The 20,767-nt window shown below is 37.4% G+C and overlaps 1 protein-coding gene and 1 long non-coding RNA gene across 2 annotated transcripts; one reads left to right on the top strand and one right to left on the bottom strand.

Moving 5' to 3' along the window:
* Positions 1–95: 95 nt before the first annotated feature.
* On the bottom strand, positions 96–2,428 carry LOC133524233 (tRNA (cytidine(32)/guanosine(34)-2'-O)-methyltransferase-like). The gene has a single exon (XM_061860134.1). It carries the CDS (start codon positions 1,882–1,884, stop codon positions 1,012–1,014), a length of 873 nt encoding a protein of 290 aa, XP_061716118.1. The 5' UTR covers positions 1,885–2,428; the 3' UTR covers positions 96–1,011.
* A 9,777-nt stretch (positions 2,429–12,205) lies between these two features.
* LOC133524234 (uncharacterized) lies at positions 12,206–13,556 on the top strand. Its single transcript, XR_009800348.1, has 2 exons — positions 12,206–12,961; positions 13,419–13,556. It is a non-coding gene; the product is annotated as an uncharacterized LOC133524234 (long non-coding RNA).
* Positions 13,557–20,767: the final 7,211 nt, after the last annotated feature.

Genomic DNA, 20,767 nt, shown 5'->3' with positions numbered 1-20,767 from the left:
TAAGAATAAGTATTGTTTTTGTATGTGTTTGTAAATTTCACTTTATATTTCTACTATAAAAATATATAATTACCTAGCCAAATAATGAAACTGAATAAAGAGAATAAGAATTATAATTGGCACACACATAGGGTACAAGACAGAAACAACCAAATGGACAATTTAGACACAAGATCAGCAACAATTACAATTGGCTACCTGACAGTTTTTTGTAAATAATGTCAATCGATCCTGATTTTCCTAAGGATCAAATGTCTATATAGGACTCATGGCATTTAAGCAACACAAAGGTCAGAAATGAGAGCTTAAAGTCTGATGCTCGCATTCGACAATTGATACGCCTCTAACAAAATGATATTGCAATGTGACGTCACATTAGTCTGTCCTAAATGTATGGAAAATCAAGAAAATTGCTATTTTGACCCTGAAATATTGCGTTTATGTATATAGTTGTGATATAATAAAATTTTCAATAAAACATAAAAAAAAGGCTGAGTTGAGGCTCCAAGCCTTGTATTTTTTTATAATCTCAATATATCTTTCTAAATTCCACTTTTTTATCCATTTTTACTCTCGGCTCGTTTTCTATCCATTCAGCTTTTTGTTATAATATTCAACATGTGTCAAGTACCCAATTAACATAATTTCTTAAGTCTAGAACAATAGTGTGAAAAAAGTGTGAAATTTGCTGTGATACAAACTAGCAGTCACAATTCTGGTTTTCAGTTTATAGCCCAACAATACATACATAAAATATAAAAACATTTTTTTTTCTATTGCAAGACAACCATCATAAACATCAAACTTTGCAAATAATAATAAGAGACAACAGCTATCCTTTTATTTTTAATGTGACCCAGGTGTTGTGAGACTGCAGACTTAAACTTAGTGGTATAGTATTTTTTCTACAAGTTTTTTAAAATAACAGTAATACAATATTTTTGATTACTTATCAAAATATATAAAATATAAGTAAGTAAGTAAATATACTTAATTTATATGTATTAAAATTTACTGTAACTGCAAATTTTTTGTCTTGTCCAAAACTTCTTTGTAAGGTGGATTAATAGGGCCCTGAACAGGCTCCTTATATTCATAAGATGACTGTCCATCCAACAGCAAAGGATATGAGGTATCTGAGTCATATGCACTTAAGTCCCCACATGCATTGAATGGCACAATATATCTGTTAGGGCCAGTGAACTGATTGAAATCACAGTACTTATGATCCAGCAGAGGATTCACCATTGTTGGTACATAGCCTTCTGGTGGCTGGTATTTCTGACATATCACAAATGCTTCAATACTTGAATTTCTTGAACTTCGGGGCTTACTGACAGTAACAAACTTGAAGAACTGCTTCAGCTGCGAATATAAAAGTGACACATCCTTCCCTCTAAAGATTTTAGCCACAAATACACCACCATCCTTGAGAACATGTGTAGTAATATTCAAGGCAGCAAGGAGAAGCTGTGATTGGACATACTCATCAATGTCATGCAGACCTGTTACATCTGGAGCTCCATCACAAACTACTAAATCTGCCTTTAATCCTTCAAATTCCTTAATGATTTCATTAGCCGTCGACAACTTGGTTATGTCGCCTTGTATTTGTTTGACGCCCGGCAGAGCCGCCATAGCCTGCAAATCGACAGCCACTATTTTGACTTCATCTTCATTTTGAGCATTCTGTCTCAGTTTCTTTGTCAGTACCTGGCTCCAGCTACCGGGAGCAGCGCAGAGGTCCACGGCGCGGAGCACTCCTTCAAATATGTTGTGTTCTTCGTTAATTTGCAACAATTTAAATGCACTTCTAGCTCGCCATCCTTCCTCCTTAGCTAACCTATAGTAGATATCTCTTTTATCTTTTGATGTTTTCCCCATAGTAATATAATTAACTTTACTTTTTTCTAATTAAGTTTTAAGTATGCACTGTTACTAACAATTATAATTACTTAAGTAAATAAATTATAACAACATACACATTTTATATTTTCGTATCAAATGGTTCATGACCATGGGCCCGATTCGAACAATGATTTAGAGATGCGTTAGTTCTTGGAAAGAGATTGAAAAGATCGATAACTAAACGATATGTCAAAATTGACGTTAACTTTGATTCCGGTCTTATTTCAATAAGACATCAATAAGAGATGGTTTAGAGATCTAAGCAAGATCTAAGTGACTTCTCGAAAGCTCATAAACGTGATTGGTCGTGGAGCATACTTGTCAATTTTGACAGATAATTTGATACGTCAAATTATGAAAACATGTCTTAAAAATGGCGAAGTCGGGTCAAGAATGTTTGTTTTTGTTATTTTGCTCGATGATAATATTTAAACTGTTAGCTTATACTGCAGTAAACTAACGTGGAAGTGTGCAGCTAATGAAGAATTAGTCTTGAAACCATTCTTTAGTCAACAGTCAACACCCGGCACTCCATCCATTGTGGCTATTTGTTAATAAAAACCAGCGATCACTTTACTAAAAGCAACTACGGGACAACTTTATCCCCTATGAGAACAGTTCCTGGCGAAATCGTCATTAACTAGGTAAATGGAAAACATAAATCTATATATCGTGCCCTCACGAAACAAAGGTTCTCCGAAGCAGATTCATCCCCTGTTCAAGCTAAAAGATGATTCGTTCGTGCTAAGTATCAATGGACTAGCAGACTTAGAATCCTAGAGGAAGGCAGCCTGGGGTCGCAAGAGTGTCACGACAAACTTTTGGAAGTGTTGACGTCGTGGTTGTTCGCGCCGCCTGGTTCCAGCTAGTTACTCATTTAGGTACACGTGGACTGTCAAGATAATAATTTTATTTGTGGTGATTTAAGATAAAGTGATAGTGCTTCTTTTGTTTGTGTTACCTCAATTACAGGTTTGCTATATGTAAGACTATCTAAAATTATTTTAATTCAGAAAATCCGTACACTGTCTTGTGATGACCCATTTAAATATAGGCACTTACCCATCAGTTAGTAACAAACTAAAAACAATGTTGCCTTGTATGACACAAAATTGCTTCTTTCCACTATCTGATTAGTTGTAGGTACATACATAATATTGTACACTAACTTGTCTGCTTATGAGTTACAAATTGTTTCATAATAACTCAATACCCTTATAGTATATACGAAAGTGATCAATATAGTAAGTTATAATGTTTAAATATTAGGCAAAATAATATTTTACTGAATAAACTCCAAATCAGATGAGCGGCCCAAACAGGTCAATATTCTAAGTTATAGATAGACTAGCTAAAGAATGGGTTTTCTCATCTTTCTTCTAATAATGATCTGTAGTACCATTAACTTACTTTGGTGGGTCCTAGTGGGAATGATTATTCTCAGTTGTTACCAGTAAAATATTTTAATGTTCAATATTCACAAAAATATATAACACATAAATATACAGTGAGTTATTTTTTCCTTTGAAAGCCGTTTCAGTAAACGGCTCCAGAACTGAAAAAACATTTTAAAACAAAAAGGTATGAAATTAATAGTTCTTCAAAAAACATTCTAACAATACAGCTACTTCATAATTAAGTTTCTAGTATGTTAATACTAATAATTAAACATTTCAAAATTGGTTTCTGTAGTTACCTCCTTCTCCTACTCCTCTGGAGTTTCAGGCGTACATAGGCTACGGAGACTGCTTATCATCAGGCGGGCCGTATGCTTGTTTGCCACTGACTTAGTATAAAAACCTGTAGTAAAATAAGAACAAATCAGCGGTGCCACTATGGTTCTATTTTTATCACTTGTCACTATGCCCATCACTTTCGCACTTACATACATACTTGTTAGAATGTGACAGGCGTGGTGACAAATGATAAAGAGTTGACCTTAGCCCTACAGAGAAAGTTAAACTACAATCATTAGTCTTATCAGCGGTGGCATCATGGCTCCATTTTTATCACTTGTCACTATGCCTGTCACTTTCGCGCTTACATATTTGTTAGAACGTGACAGACATGGTGACAAATGATAAAGAGTCGACCATCTTAGCCCTACAGGTCTTATCCATTAAATAAGTGCGAGAAAATTTACTTATCTTAGATGAGTTTTCTGTTTATTTTTTTTCTTTGATGACTCATTCTTTGATAATTTATTTTGACATTTATTAGTGATCTCATGTGTAATATAAGAATTGCTTCATTGTTAATAATAATATAATATGTTATGAGTTATGATTATGAATAATAAGATATTATATGCTGTGCCCTTGCAGGGTCCATGTGAGACATTGTATATCATGTATAACATCTATACTGTACCATGGTTGCAATAAAGAATGATTATGATTATGATTTAGTACATTGTGTAGTCCATACTAATATTTACTGTTGAAAACAACACATTTGTTATTATTTATGATTGGATTTTATATTATTTATTTACTGGGTTAGATGTGTTTGACTGCTTTTTATCTGAACCAAAAACCCAATAATTGGTATAAAATAATAGTTTGTTATGTTTATTTAAGCAAGGCCTGTACTTTCAAGGTAGTAAATAAAAAATTAAATAAGAAATATTTTTTATTTCTATAGTTCATAAATAATGCTCCTTTTGTGACCGATCAGAAAGACACTTTACCCCCAATTTTAAATTCTACATTGTAGTGCAGAGATTGTTAGCAGAAGTTGCTAAATTGCTACCTAGGTTTATGGTTGAAACATTCAAAATATTTTAGAGGATAGTGGACGACCACTTCCCCCATTTTCCTCCCTCAATATTGACATTATGAATAATATTTTTAAACAATTTCATGTATATTAACCATATATAGCTATGCCCCTTTGTTTTCCTCTTTTCGATTTATTATTATTAGGTATAAGATAGGAGCAAAATGAGAAGGTACTTAGCATCGCACGTTTACCCAGTATCACAGCAGTCTTGAAACAGAGACGCTTACGGTGGTTGGGGCACGTGCACAGGATGGAGCCCTCTCGTTTGCCACGTAAGGGCTCCTCTACACGATGGCCCAGCGTAGGCCAGTCCAAGGGACGCAGCTATGCGGTGAAATGAGATAGCAATATCACTTGCTCCCTCTAACGCATAAATGCGTCCCTAGGACTGGCCTACGCTGGGCCATCATGTAGAGGAGCCATAAGACTATCCTAAGCGAAGTAGCGCACGCGAAACGACCGGTTGGGCGACCAATGCTTCGTTTAAAGGATAGCGCAAAGCGAGATATGTTGTCCTTCCGGATCGATCCCACCAACTGGGAAAGGGAGGCTGAAGACCGCGAGCACTGGAGGAAGACCCTGGGAGATGGAGTAGTTGCACACGATGAAGCATGGCTTAAACTCCTTCACACTAGGCGAGAACTGAGACACCAGCGCGCTGTTTTCCCACCTTCGTCACCGGGCATGACATTCTCCTGCCCGCCATGCGGTCGCGGCTGCCGCTCTCGAATTGGGCTTACTAGTCATTTACGTAAGTGCCTTAATGTTATGGGCGCTGTTCAAACCATCATTTAATTGATGTTAAAGGCCAAATGATGTGGAACAAAATACAAATTCCATACAATTATCAAAAACACTTATAATATTTGAAAAATCTTAAAAAATCAAACAAAGGGGCATACGTATTATTTATATACATAAAAGGGTGTAGCAGGATAGCCTAGGAAAAATTGCCCCCAGCGATTTTGGGCCGAAACTGTAATCATACGATGCCTTTTGGGGAGGTTATACTCTGCACAAAGTTTCATCCCTCTGTTACCCCCTGGGGGTGAAAAACACCCGATTAACCCCAAAACTGTTTTAATTATTTTTTCCTAAACTATGAAAGTGACGAATTTCAAATTTCGTACAAATATTAATAAGACTAAAAGCTATGTGCTAAAAAAATATTAACCCCCTAACCATTTAAATTCTTGTAAAAAAAACAAAAATGAAAAAAGAATCATCCTGTATCTCAAGTTTGGCTCACGGTACACACACCATTTTTTTTTTAAATGTACCAATTTATATTCTATATTATATAAAAGTTTCATGGACCTACTCCAGAAGGAACATTGCGAAATTAAAATAAACGTACTATTTCGTAGCCACTAATCATTATACTCGTATCATGCTTAATACGCAACGTCTCGGACCCGAAACCAAGATAATTTTAAAAAACCGGCCAAGAGCATGTCGGGCCACGCTAAGTGTAGGGTTCCGTAGTTACTCTTCCGTCACAATAAGCTAAACTGGAGCTTTAAGTATAGTAAATTGTTAACCAAGGGATGAAACGGTACCTTTCACGCGAGTTAAACAAATAGGCAAATTTGCATAATCAGTACCTAATTAAAGTATGTCTTTTTACTATGAAGGGGAAACTTTTTGCGATAACTCAAAAACAGCTAAACTGATCATGTCCGCTATAGTTTTCATTTAATGTCTTTCTTAAGCTCTACTTCCACGATTTTTTTCATTTTTTTTGGACCTATGGTTCAAAAGTTAGAGGGGGGGGACACATTTTTTTTTCTTTCGGAGCGATTATCTCCGAATATATTCACTTTATCAAAAAATGTTTGTTGAAGACCCCTATTAGTTTTGAAATACCTTTCCAACGATACTCCACACTGTAGGATTGAAGCAAAAAACAAAAATTCACCCCCACTTTACGTGAAGGGGAGGTACCCTCAAAAAAAAAATTTGATTTTATTGTACGACTTTGTCGGCTTTATTGATTTACATATCCATGCCAAATTTCAGCTTTCTAGCACTAACGACCACGGAGCAAAGCCTCGGACAGACAGACAGACAGGCAGACGGACATGGCGAAACTATAAGGGTTCCTAGTTGACTACGGAACCCTAAAAATGTTTTTATAAATACAAATGAGTTTGATTCATACTTCTTTATCCCCACCTTTTTCAAATCGGGCACGAGCAGCGCCAGCGGTCCGATCGCAAGCCATTGTTTATTAATAATGCAAGGCTCTTAGTGGGAGTTCAATGAATAGTACGCACCAAAGAGCCAATACATATTAATTTCGCAATGTTATTCCTTCTGGAGTAGGTCCATGAAACTTTTGTATCATGTAGAATATAAACTGGTTCATTTTTGAAAAAAAAAAATGGTGTGGTACCATGAGCCAAACTTGATATACAGGTTGATTCTTTTTTTATTTTTGTTTTTTTTTACAAGAGTTTAAATGGTTAGGGGGTTAATATTTTTTTAGCACATAGATCAATCATAGATCTTATTAATATTTGTACAAAATTTGAAATTCGTCACTTTCATAGTTTAGGAAAAAATAATTAAAACAGTTTTGGGGTTAGTCGGGTGTTTTTCACCCCCAGGGGGTAACAGAGGGATGAAACTTTGTGCAGAGTATAACCTCCCCAAAAGGAATCGTTTGATTACAGTTTCGGCCCAAAATCGCTGGGGCAATTTTTCCTAGGCTATCCTGCTACAATTGGAAAATCAATATATTTAAATTTTTCATTGCAATAATTTTCATATAATATCAATTGTGCTGCGTCACGCTCTCCCCAAATAATCTTATTACATAAGTACTATATTACTTGTAATATTATTATTTCTAATTAAATTTAAATTACAAACTAATTCTAACGGATGATGGTCCGACCAGTACACGTCATAATGTATTTTTATACTCCGTATTAGTTTCCGTGCCGCTTCAGATACTACACAGTGATCCAGCCAGCTTTTAGTACCATTAATATCACTAACATAGGTGTATGTATCCGAGGCCACTCCTAGAATGTCTATGTCCGCACATTGCCATCTAACATCCGCACAAAAGTCTAACAACTCCTTACCGAATCGTCTGCCCGGGTGAGCGTTGAAATCCCCTAATATGAAGACGCAGTCTACCTGGCACTCCTCCACTATTGCCGCCATTTCCCCTAGGCATTCCGTAAATTCGGTAAGAGTCTCCGCAGAATCGACGGGCATGTACACAGAGAACACCAAGAGCGAACGATCCGATAACATCTTTACAGCAGCGAGTCGCGCACTTTTACAATGCACAATCGAAACCGATGTAAATAAACATTTCCGCCACAATAACGCCACACCGTGCACCGCCGTACGGCCTACCGCGTAAAATCCCAGCTCCAGTATCGACCGCCGATGCTACACCCTTTCGTAAAAATATTGTCACCGAAATTTAAATGCGACTTTCCTCACTCCAGTGAGTGAGACAAGCTTTCGTCATAATGATGATGCCTTTCATTCATGAATGTAAATAAATGTGGTTAACTTTACTTGATGTTTAATTTTATTAACCTTTAATAATGAACTCACTACTGAGGTGAAAAGTTGCGTGTCACACGAGAGCAGTTATTTTACATCTCGTGTTTTTAACTCCCTCGCTACGCTCAAGATTCTAACTTAGAATCACTCGCTTCGTGATGCAATTATAGAATCTTTCGCTTACTCAAAATCAACACTCGCAAGAAAAACCAACTTTCCTGTCTTGTTGCACAAATAACTATGTACAGTACATATGGTGCTACTTTACCGCACTAGTGCGAAAATTAGCGTATTACGTTACTGTGTCGAACATTTAAAGGCCCATATGTACTGTAAAACGTTGTACGATACATGTGCAAATAGGTAATTCGCAACTCGTGCCGATTTAAAACACTCCCTTCGGTCGTGTTTTAATTTATCGCCACTCGTTTCGAATTTCCTATTTTCGCACTAGTATCGTAATGTACTATTACAGTACATACGGTGCTACTATAGTGTTACGCACTAGTGTGTAAATTAGCACATTATGTAACTAAGTATGTCGAAAATTTAAAGGGTCATATGTACTGTAAAACGTTGTACGACACATGTGCGAATAGGTAATTCGCAACTCTTGTCGATTTAAAAGACTCCCTTCGGTCGTGTTTCAATTTATCGCCACTAATGTATCGTAAATAACTATTATACAATCGTGATATAATAAATAAATATTATAGGACATTATTACACAAATTGACTAAGTCCCACAGTAAGCTCAATAAGGCTTGTGTTGAGGGTAATTGGTTAGTCTTATTTGCAGGCAATAACGGACCAGCGTTGGACCAAAAATGTTACGTCATGGAAAGGGCCACTAGGGAAACGGGGTATAGGAAAACCTGTTACTAGATGGGAAGACGAAATAAAAAATATAGCTGGTCAAAACTGGATGCGAATAGCTCAAGATAGAGATGAGTGGAAAACTCTGGAGGAGGCCTTCACCTGTGAAGACGGGGTTCTTGCTACATATTAAAATTCATTTTGAAATAGTTTTAGAGCTGCCATTGGGAAGCTATAAGTAATTAAGTTTGCTTATAGTTTTTTGATGTTGGTTCTAAAATTATTTTAACTTAACTCTAAACAACAATGTTAAAATGTTAAAATTTCGCAAGAAATAAAAGGCTATTTTATTTTATTTATTTATTATTTATTTGCAGGTTCATACATTTGCCATTTAATGCAAGTAGCTAATGTATGAACTCGCAATAAACACTAATCAATGTATAAACAGACCCCAATGTCAGCCTCACATACCTGAATGGGCTGTGTGCCACACTTTCCCATGCTGACCTTACATGAAGTTGAATTGAACATAGGTACAGTTAGCTGCAAAAAGTATGTATCGAAAGAATTGTACTTGGTACTACACTCTTATTACGCTGCGGGCTTAGCATGGTCTTAGTTATCACGCGATATGGTGACAATCTTGTTGTTAAAATGACAGTTTTCTTCGATTTTATCGTTCACACTACGGTTGCAGACGATAATAGGAGTTATCCACATTTGACAGCGATAGATGACAATCGACAATTTGCATAACATGGTCGTCGGATAATTTGACACATTATCCCATTTTGGCAGTTCAATATAGTTAATTTTATCTACGTGCTTCTTAGGTCACGACAAGCGTTGTCGTGGATGCAAAGCTCATGAAAAAACCTATGTTAAGGTATAAATTATCAGTAAGTATCCGTTTTTCTATGATTTTATTGAGTGTTAGTTATTGAGTGTTAGTTAGTTAGTTAGTAGTGTAACTCCTCTGGAGTTGCAGGTGTACATAGGCTACGGAGACTGCTTACCATCAGGCGGGCCGTATGCTTGTTTGCCACCGACGTAGCAAAAAAAAAAAAGTTCCGCTGCATATAATATTGTCAATATTTTCTTTGCAGGGATGTCGAGATTTTTTTTCTTCCAGCTCGCAACTGCTGCAGAGGAAAAAGAAAGAAGAAGGATTCAGCGACGATCTTTGAGGGACGCTGCAAACCCCTTTGATATGCCGGACGAAGAGTTCCGTCATATATACAGAGTACGAAAGGAGTTAGTGTTATATATTTGTGAAGAACTCAACGCCGACCTCCAGCCTCACAAGGGTGATGGATTGCCATCTCACCTTAAGGTAAAGCTATAATATTGCAGTGTTGCTCATATAGTACCAAAAGTTTGTATGTTAAGATACCGCACAATCACACAAAATTAGCTGATACAAATATTTGGGTGAAATTGTTGTTTATAACATAACAGAGGTGCTACATTATACCTTAAAATTTAAATATTTCTTAAGCGAAAAAATTTACTTAAATAATTAAGCTGTGTACAACTACTTAAATAAGATTCTAACAGCATTACATCTGCTGGCTGATGGCAATTATCAACACGGGACTGGTCAGGATCATGGTTTATCTATTGGTCAGACGACTGTAAGCCACAGTATCTCGAACAATTTGTAGATGCTGTGAACAGAAGGTATGTTTATTGGACCACTGAACTACTAGGCATCAAAAACTGTGAGAGTATACTAGGGCTATCTTAGTAGTTTTTACTTTTTTGAATAAGCATCAGTGTTGATGTATTGTGTAATGAGATAGGTATTGTTTGATAGTTATGTTCAGGTAGTTAGTTACATTGGATACATAATCTGGAATTGCAATACTAGCTAGGTTTGACTAAGGTTAAGTTCTAAAACGTGCCATCTAAAATATGCTCCTTTTTACAGACTTAAAGACCAATGGATAATAGTTTTTCCTGGAACTGATCGGTCCCGACGATCAGTTGCCTCAGGATTTGAGGATGCATATGGTCTGCCAAATATCTTGGGTGTAGTAGACTGCACTCAAGTGAAAATATTTCCCACCTGTGCCACACGGAGTGCAATATCTGAATCGGAAAGGCGTTCACGCTCTTAATGTACAGCTAGTAAGTTTCAATTTTAGTTACAAATAATGATTTTTTTATATTAATCATAAAATCCTCATCACTGACCACAATGTATGTATATTATAATTAAATAAAGAAATATAAATACTATGGGACAATCTAACACAAATCGACTAAGATAATGATGTACCTAATCTAGATTGATTATAATAATTCATTAAAATAATAACTTATATGTTACTACTTGGTTGTCACCAATTCTCAAATAAGAATATAAATAACCTTATATCTTCAGATTGCAGATGTCAACTGTAAGATCTTGGCAGTAAACACGAGGTTTCCTGGCCGTGTGCACGACTCTTTCATATTTAACAATTCGTCCATTTAGGATGAATTAAGAAGATTGTACAATGGCCACATTGGGGAGTATTTCCTTCTGGGTAAGCAGAAAATTGTGTATCTGTACCTAGTGTAAATTTATTCGATGGGGAGACGTGACGTACGCGTTTGCGTTAACTGTCATTTTGTATGGAATTTTGAGTTTCCAAAACATCCCGCTTGGCGCGCTGTTTCTAAATCCCTTAGCACCACTTGCACCATTTCACTAACTCGGGGTTAACTGGTTAACCCTGGAGTTACCATGTTACCAGTACAATTTCACATTGGGTTAACGGTTTAACCGGTTAACCCCGGGTTATTGGAATGGGGCAAGTGCATGTTAGTAAATGTACTAAGATCACGACCACAGAATAAATAGTTCATGACTAAGTTAATATACCTATCATAATGTAAATAACCGGCCAAGAGCATGTCGGGCCACGCTCAGTGTAGGGTTCCGTAGTTACTCTTCCGTCACAATAAGCTAAACTGGAGCTTAAAGTGTAGTAAATGGTACCTTTCACCCGAGTTAAACAAATAGGCAAATTTGCATAATCAGTACCTAATTAAAGAAGTCTTTTTACTATGAAGGGAAAACTTTTTGCGATAACTCAAAAACAGCTAAACTGATCATGTCCGCTATAGTTTTCATTTAATGTCTTTCTTAAGCTCTACTTCCACGATTTTTTTCATATTTTTTGGACCTATGGTTCAAAAGTTAGAGGGGGGGGGACACATTTTTTTTTCTTTCGGAGCGATTATCTCCGAATATATTCACTTTATCAAAAAATGTTTCTTGAAAACCCCTATTAGTTTTGAAAGACCTTTCCAACGATACCCCACACTTTAGGGTTGAAGCGAAAAAAAAAATTCACCCCCACTTTACGTGTAGGGGAGGTACCCTAAAAAAAATTAAAATTTTAGATTTTATTGTACGACTTTGTCGGCTTTATTGATTTATATATCCATGCCAAATTTCAGCTTTCTAACACTAACGACCACGGAGCAAAGCCTCGGACAGACAGACAGACAGACAGACAGACAGACAGACAGACAGACAGACAGACAGACGGACATGGCGAAACTATAAGGGTTCCGTTTTATGCCATTTGGCTACGGAACCCTAAAAAGGCATAAGCAAGGGGGAAGTTTCGTTAGTTGTTCAGATGATTAAGTATTATGTAACCAAAAAATAATAATTTCAGGTGACTCGGGGTATGCTCTTGAGCCATGGCTCATGACGCCAGTGCTGAATCCTGCCCCGGGAAGCCCAGAAGCAAGGTAGGTACACGGTCTGGCACTGTCGCGTGCGCAACACGATCAAGCGTACCAATGGGTACCTCAAAAACGTATTCCGGTGCCTGGGCCACGACCGCGTCTTACACTACAGCCCGACGAAGGCATCGTCAATAATAAATGCATGTTGCGTAGTATACAACATAATGCAACATTATAGGTAAGTGAGCTTAACATTGCAGATTCTCATCAGTGATAGAGAGGTTAGATAAGTAACGAAATTTTCTTGTTTCGCGGTAGACCCTCAGGGCCTCCGCTAGCTGACGCGGACGCCCGCCGCGTGCGCACGCTCGCGGGTCCTGCTCCCAGGCCAATTCCGTCGCACGCGCCCGCGCCACTTAGCGCTATTCATACAATTTGTTATTAGACGGGGCGTCCGTTCGGATAATCCGCGTCAGCTAGCGGAGGCCCTCAGATTGTGATGGATTGTGGTAGTTGTGACCCCTACGCAGAGTTTCGCGTAATATTCCCTATTAAATGAAGATAAGGGCAAATGGAATAAATTTCATTGTTCAGCGATTGATGAAGAAAGTTTCACATTTTTACTCTTTATAGTGATGATTAGATTTCTTCTTTAAATTCTAATATTCTTACCGATGTTCTCCTTTTTCTTGCAGATATGTTCCCGAGGAAATCGTAGGAGATATTGATGAACACGCTCCTCAAGCACTTCCTCATCGTCATGCGCAAAACGGACTACTATTAAGAGTGGCGCAGGAAAAGCGTGCGCGTCTAATAAATACATATTTTGCTTATTACTATGTTTTATTCTGATACAAATACCTACCTAATATACAAAACGTAGAAAAATGCGCAATGCTTTAGATTCCCTTAACTTTGTTATGGCTACAGGAAAAATGGGAAAGAGTTAACCATATTATAAAATGTGTATGAACCAAATCCCTTTTTCCCGCTCTATGTAGTAATATACTAAATAAGTATGTATTTTCTTTCAAGAAATGTAATCAGAACATTATTTTACTAATAAAACACAGTTTTCAAAATCAGTAAACTTTAATTCCTTTTGCTCGGAAAACAAATAGGTAAAAACTCAAAAACGCCCCGAAAACCCCCATATAGCAAATTTAATTGAAATCATTTGAGCCATTTTCGAGATCACCGTAATCCAATGATTCTAAGGACATATATCTAAGGACGGGCCTTATGGGCAATAAGAATAACCGGTCAAGTGCGAGTTCGTTTACCTCGCACACCGAGGGTTCCGTACAAACTTCAAATTTTCTCATGAAAGACTTGACCAATGTAAAAAAAACAATTTTTATTCTTAAACTTCGGAGATGAGAGAGGGGGGGGGGGATGGTATTATTTTCACATTTTCCTTCATACGTAAATTTTTTTTTCACAATGAAAATAAAAAATTGTTTTGTAATTTTCAATTTGAGCTCTTTCAAATGATACCCCACTTGACCTATTTAACTAGACTTTGCAATTTTACCCCCTCTTCATATTGGGAATTTTCCATTATTAATACTTACAAATAAAATAAAATAAATACACATCCAATATGTTTGGGTCAGCGTTATTCATTACTATTCCAAATTTCACATCGATAGCTTAAGTACTTCTCGAGATATTTAGCATTTCTTCCTTTCGTACCTTTCGTTCCTTTTGTACCTTTTTGGTACGGAACCCTAATAAACATACGGTGTGTATTTTTGATATGGCCGCAAACGTAAACTAGACGGAGGGTGCGAGGACAGCGCTTAGCTCAGACGTCTTCCTCTTCCATTATAACTGTGTCTTCCAAGTTCTCAATAATCTCGGTGTCCTCCAATGTGTTAATACTGGAACAATACCAAAATATAATTTATAATAATAATTAAGAAGTGGGTCCTTTATTCAAGGTACGAGATATTAACGGTGATTACTTTTGAAGCCACATCCATATATGTGTGTAAGTTGAGTCTCTCGAGCAACTCGCAGATGGCGTTGCAATCGTTTAAAAAACATGTCACTAGGTACAACAAACCCAAAGGAACAAAACCGACATTAGACGATTCGATGGTAATCCCAGCCAGTGTAGACGTGCCTCGGCCGAGGCGGCGCACTAGGGCGAGGAAAACGCGCGCTCCGCCTCGTCCGAGGCACGTCTACACTGGCCGTTTTGTGCGTGAGGAAGTTGCCTGGCGCGTATGCTCGCTCTGTGTGGACCCGGCTATTTGAGTTACTTTTGTTTGGTGACTAACTAATCAAAGATGAAATAAGATTTACCACAATTATGAATGAGGAGTAGAAATTCACGATAAAAAAGCTATGCATTTGACATTTCGAAAGACCTCCGTCTACACTAGCACCCCTAGTGGCGAAATTAAACGCGGTAGCACTCATTCGGGCGTTAATAATATTGTATTCCAAAGGCTCTCATACACGAAAATAAGATCTTGCTCCTTGGAAAGGTCAGAGGATGAACCTATAATTAGTCAGGTAGTTCAACCTCAGGGTAGGAGTGCTTGTTCATTCGTTCGCGTGTTATTACTAGTACATACTACTTAAACAATAAATAATACGTTTATTTGTTAGTTGATATGAGCAAAGAAAATTTGAAATAGAGGTGGATTGTCAATGAAAATTTTGTAGCTACAGCAGATTTACTGCCATCTTTAGGCACACGATTAAAACTTTTAGAACGCCATTTGACTTTGATCCTTATTCTTTTACTGATGTGTCAAATTTGTTAAATATCAGAAAGGGGCGCCATATTACCGGGCATAACCCGGCCCGGGCCTTTGATCTATTAGATGGCGCCACTTTTTGATATTTAACAAATTATACACATATCAGTGTACGGATAAGGATCAAAGTCAAATGACGTTCTAAAAGTTTTAATCATGTGTCGAAAAATTGCAGTAAATTTACTGTGGCTACAAAGGTTTCTTTGAGAATCCACCTGTTTCAAATTTTCTTTGATATCAGTATTAAAAGTCTTACCGATTCGCCAACAAGTCGTGCCCCTCCTTCAAAACACTCCATTTTTGTTTCTGCGCCTCATTAAAAATTTTCAGTTCGTTCAGGATATCCTGTCAACATAAAATATGTTATAGCAAGTTTAAACTAAGTGGTATCACAGAGCACATAATAAATAGCGCCATCTACCACAATGGAGATTATCTGTTCTACATAACTACATTTACTTGTTCCAGCTCATACTAAAGTTGCACAAGAAAGCCTTCATATACCACTGATTTCTTACGGGCTCCCCGTATACCTACTTATTGTGGGAATACAGAATTTGAGTCAAACATATCCATACACAATTTACGGTATTAACAGCTTTATATCTTATTTCTGTTATGATAACTGACTCACACAAAATATAACTATAATAAGTTGTCAAATTTTATGAACATTTAACTATTAACAACAACCAACACCAGATTTGACTATTATGATACTACCAAACGCTGATATATACCGCACACGAATGAGAAGCTAATAGGTTACTTAGGATTGAATAAGTCTAGTGTTATGAAATATATTAGTAATAATAACATTGCCGTGTACCGTCCAGTCAAACATATGACCATGGTCAAGATTTCAAGATAAATAAAATTCCAGCCTTTCAATAAAATGCATGTTAATTATAAGTTTCATAATAACCCTCTTATGGGTAGTTGGTGGTGTTATTTTATTTAAACGGCACTGTACGATACGAGAAATCCCGAAATGTAGATTTTGCGATTGCTCGCGTATATATATATTTATTATTTGTATGTTTTATCAATACAAATAAGGTCAGATGGGGTAAGCGAAATATGGAGGCAAGAGAAACACTTGTAGGGAATGGTACGTCAAGTATGGAGCTTACAGGCTTTATGTATGCATTCTTACTGCCAAGTTACTGTTTTTCTTGTCCCAAGTTAAATAAACAATGTTTCTCGTACTCAACCTGATCTTAAAACAGAATTATTAGTTCATAAATTAATTAATTACTCTTAAAATATTATCATGCTCATGCTGCAGATGATTAAATTGTGCTGTCGAAGGTGCCGGTTCCGTCGTGCGGTTGCGGGGCAAGTACACAGCTCTGTGTACGTGGATACGCGTGCAGGGCGCGGATCCACGTACACAGAGCTGTGTACTTGACGTGCAGGCAGGACAAGACGTGCGGGTTGGGCGGTTATTGCGGAACGAGCGAGAAGGGCGGGACGGGCATAGCGGGCGGAAAGGGCGGCAAGAGAGGGACGTTCGGGTAGTCCAGGACTTGTGGGCAGTACTGAATGCGTGGAGCGTATAGGGCTGGCAGGAGAGGGAGACGAGGACAAATGAGAGGTGGAGAAGTGGGGTTGTTCGCTGAGCAAGGCCGCAGTAACGGTGGCGGTTGTTGGAACAACAACGAGATTTTCAGCAGTGGCAGAAAACGTGCTGCCAGCCACACTGTTCCCAGCACCCGAAAACTCAACGTAGTCGTCAATCTGAGGCAATGAGCACATGCAAGTTTAAAATATTTGTTATAAGAATGAAAACAAGCAAAAGATTGTAAAAACTTTTACCCGACTATGATTTTTTTCTTAACTATAGCACCTCTTCCTTGTCCAAAGTCAGTTAAATATTATTATGTAGTCTATGTCACCCCATAAAAATGAACCTATAAACACCTCATTCACCAAAATTGATTAGTAATTTATACACAACAAAAACATACCGGCATATATACGGCATCCATACGTAGACTGCTAAAATCATAACCCTTCCCATTCTCATACTCGGGTAAAAATAATTCCGGTTAAACCAAACCAAAAACTTAAAAAGTAAATATATCTGAAAATGCTAGCTTCTGCAAGGGTGGGCACCAGCGGGGAGCAGGTGCCCACCTAGAGAATAAAATCTGTTGTCATTTATACATGATTAGCCGGGTCCACACAGAGCGAGCATACGCGTGAGGCAATATTCTCACGCACAAACTGGCCAGTGTAGACGTGCGCTCGGGCAAGGAAAACGCACGCGCCTCCTCGGTCGCTCTGTGTGGACTCGGCTATATAAATTCAACAATATTTATACCCATAGTCATAACTGCATGCGATTATGGCAAAATTAATACACTAACTATACTTATTAATAGTATTAAAACAGCTTTTACAGTACAGTCAGCGTCAAATACTTTGTAGCAACCAAAGTAGCCAAATAGTTCGGTACACCATATATTTAGTATGGTGTACTACGAAGTATTTGACGCTGACTGTACATATGGTACTACTTTACCGCACTAGTGCGAAAATTACCATATTACGTTACTGTGTCAAACATTTAAAGGGTACCTTATGTACTGTAAAACGTTGTACGATACATGTGCGAATAGGTAATTCGCAACTCGTGTCAATTTAAAACACTCCCTTCAGTCGTGTTTTAATTTATCGCCACTCGTTTCAAATTTTCTGACTTGTTATTATATGCCGATACTAAAATATAATAATAATAATAACAGGCCTTTTCATCTGCGTGAGATGTTTTAAGCAGCATCCTGGTAACGACACTTGCGTTCGTGGCTGTATAGCCCTATGCGAGAGAGGATCCCACGTCCACACACGCGGCAGGTGTATGCTTGCCCAGGTGGGCGAGGGTTGGAGGCCTGCTCGTGGCGCCTCATACGTTTCTCTCTTAAAGAGGTAAACCAGGCATCGTCGTGTGTGGCTTGACCATCGTGAATAGCACGACGCCATACGGGTCGGTCTTCGGCCAGTTTTTGCCATTGGTTACATGTGATATTAAAAGTAACCATATCACGCTTGACGCAATCTTTGAAGCGCAGCATTGGCCGCCCGACCAGTCTTTTTGCGTCTGCAACCTCCCCTAGCAGGATTTGACGTGGCAAACGAGTCCGTTCCATTCGATACACATGCCCAAGCCACCTCAGTCGTCTCTTCTTTAGTATGGCTGTGATACTATGGAGCTGTGCCTCGCTTAGAACAGACTCATTTGTCACGCGATCCTTCCATGTGAAGCCAAGTATGCTCCGCAGACAGCGCATATGAAAGGAGTTCAGCCGGCGTTCTTGTTTTGCGTAAGTTGTCCAGGATTCCGCTCCATACAGAAGAGTGCTTAGGACACACGCTTGGTAAATAAGCATTTTCGTTTTTACCGTAAGATGTTTGTTGTCCCAAGCCCTTGCAAAATATACACCATTATTAAATCAAGTGATGATTGTATGAAACTTCAAGCTGATCTTGATAGACTGAGTTTATATTGTTCTATGAATGAACTGTACTTGAATGTCGAAAAATGCTGTGCCATTACATTTACAAGAAAACGCAATAAGATAGAGTATAATTATTCATTAAACAACAAAAATTTAAGGGTTTTGTCTGAAGTGAAGGACCTGGGGTTAAATCTTGATAGCGAACTACAATTTATTTCACATATTGACAAAATTTCAGCAAAAGCATACAGAATGTTGGGATTCATTTTCCGACAAAGCAGGGATTTTACAAACCCTAAGACTCTGCAACTTCTCTTTAACGCATTTGTTAGGTCCAACTTAGAATACGCTACTACAGTCTGGAATCCTCATTTCAATGTTCACATTAACACAATTCAAAAAATTCAGAACAAATTTATCAGAACAATGAAATTTAATATAAATTTAAATCTTTTTACCCTGACAATTTCTCTCTTCAACCCCGTAGAGAAATTCGAGATCAGATATTTTTGTTCAAAATCATACATGGCCTTATTGATTCTCCCAATCTTTTGTCTAAAATTTCAATTCGATGTCCTGATCGGCGAACTCGCTCCACAAACCTATTTGCAATTAACTTTGGTCGTACTACATATGCAAGAAATAAGTTCTTAGCTAGAGCGTGTAGAACTTATAATGAAATTTTTTCTGATATTGATATATTCCATTTATCATTACAACAGTTTGTTTCTGTAATAAAATGTACAGCTAATAATAATATTGATTAGTTACTATATTTCAGCATACTTGCCAATTTGTTAATATTGTTTTCAACAGTTTGAGTTATTTGAGTTTTGCATGTTTTGATATTAATGTTAATTTCTGAGCAACATAATTGTTATTACTCATTAGTGGAAACTGTTTGGCTTGTGGATGTGTAATCTGATTAACTATGTGTGTTGTTTTTGCCTGTTTGTTTCCCAAAGGTTTAATTAAATAAATAAATTAACTATTTTTCGCACTTGTATCGTAATGTACTATTGCAATACATATTGTGCTACTTTACCGCCCTAGTGCAGTAACTAGCACTATACATGCATATATTGAAAAGTGCCATATGTACTGTAAGACGTTGTATGTACAATATACATGCAAAAAGGTAATTTCCTACTTTTTGCACTTGTATCGCAAAGTACTTTTAGAAACTACTTAGCCTGACATTAACTCAACAGATACAATAAACAAGACACAATAAACTCTTCATGGTCTTAGTTTAAGCAAAGAGAAATAAGAAAGCTTAGATTACTCACTTCATAAATATTATTAAGAAATTAAAATCAAATCAAATGTTCGACGACCGGTTTAGCCTAGTGGGTCACTACAGCAAAACTATACATATTAAATACCTTTTTTAGAAAACATTATAATAAGCAACTGACTCTTTGACCTGCATTATCATGACCTCAGTAATCATTAAGATGTTAATTTTATTAGTTATTATACTTCATTTTATTACTATGCACAGATTGCACTGTAATTTCATTCAATATTATATAATTATAAAAAAGTGTCTTGTTTAGGAAGACTTCTATGCGGACTAAGTGATGGAAATCTTAACTATGGGAAGCATATTTACTTACCACTTTCCATGCCTGCACTGACTTATTGGGCCCGTGCTCCCTTAAGGCCTGTGCAAGGGCCTCCCATTGCGCCTCGTACCTCTGGGGTCCTTAGAGGCCCGTCAAATTCCCAGTTGGCGAACCGGGTGTGCTGTGACATGTATTCAACGAGCAATCTAATTTGTGCTGCGTTCGAGCGACTGAAAAAAAACAG

Source organism: Cydia pomonella, chromosome 13 (genome assembly GCF_033807575.1).
Source record: "Cydia pomonella isolate Wapato2018A chromosome 13, ilCydPomo1, whole genome shotgun sequence".
Classification (NCBI taxonomy): Eukaryota; Metazoa; Arthropoda; class Insecta; order Lepidoptera; family Tortricidae; genus Cydia; species Cydia pomonella.
This window is presented reverse-complemented; position numbering and strand designations above follow the sequence as displayed.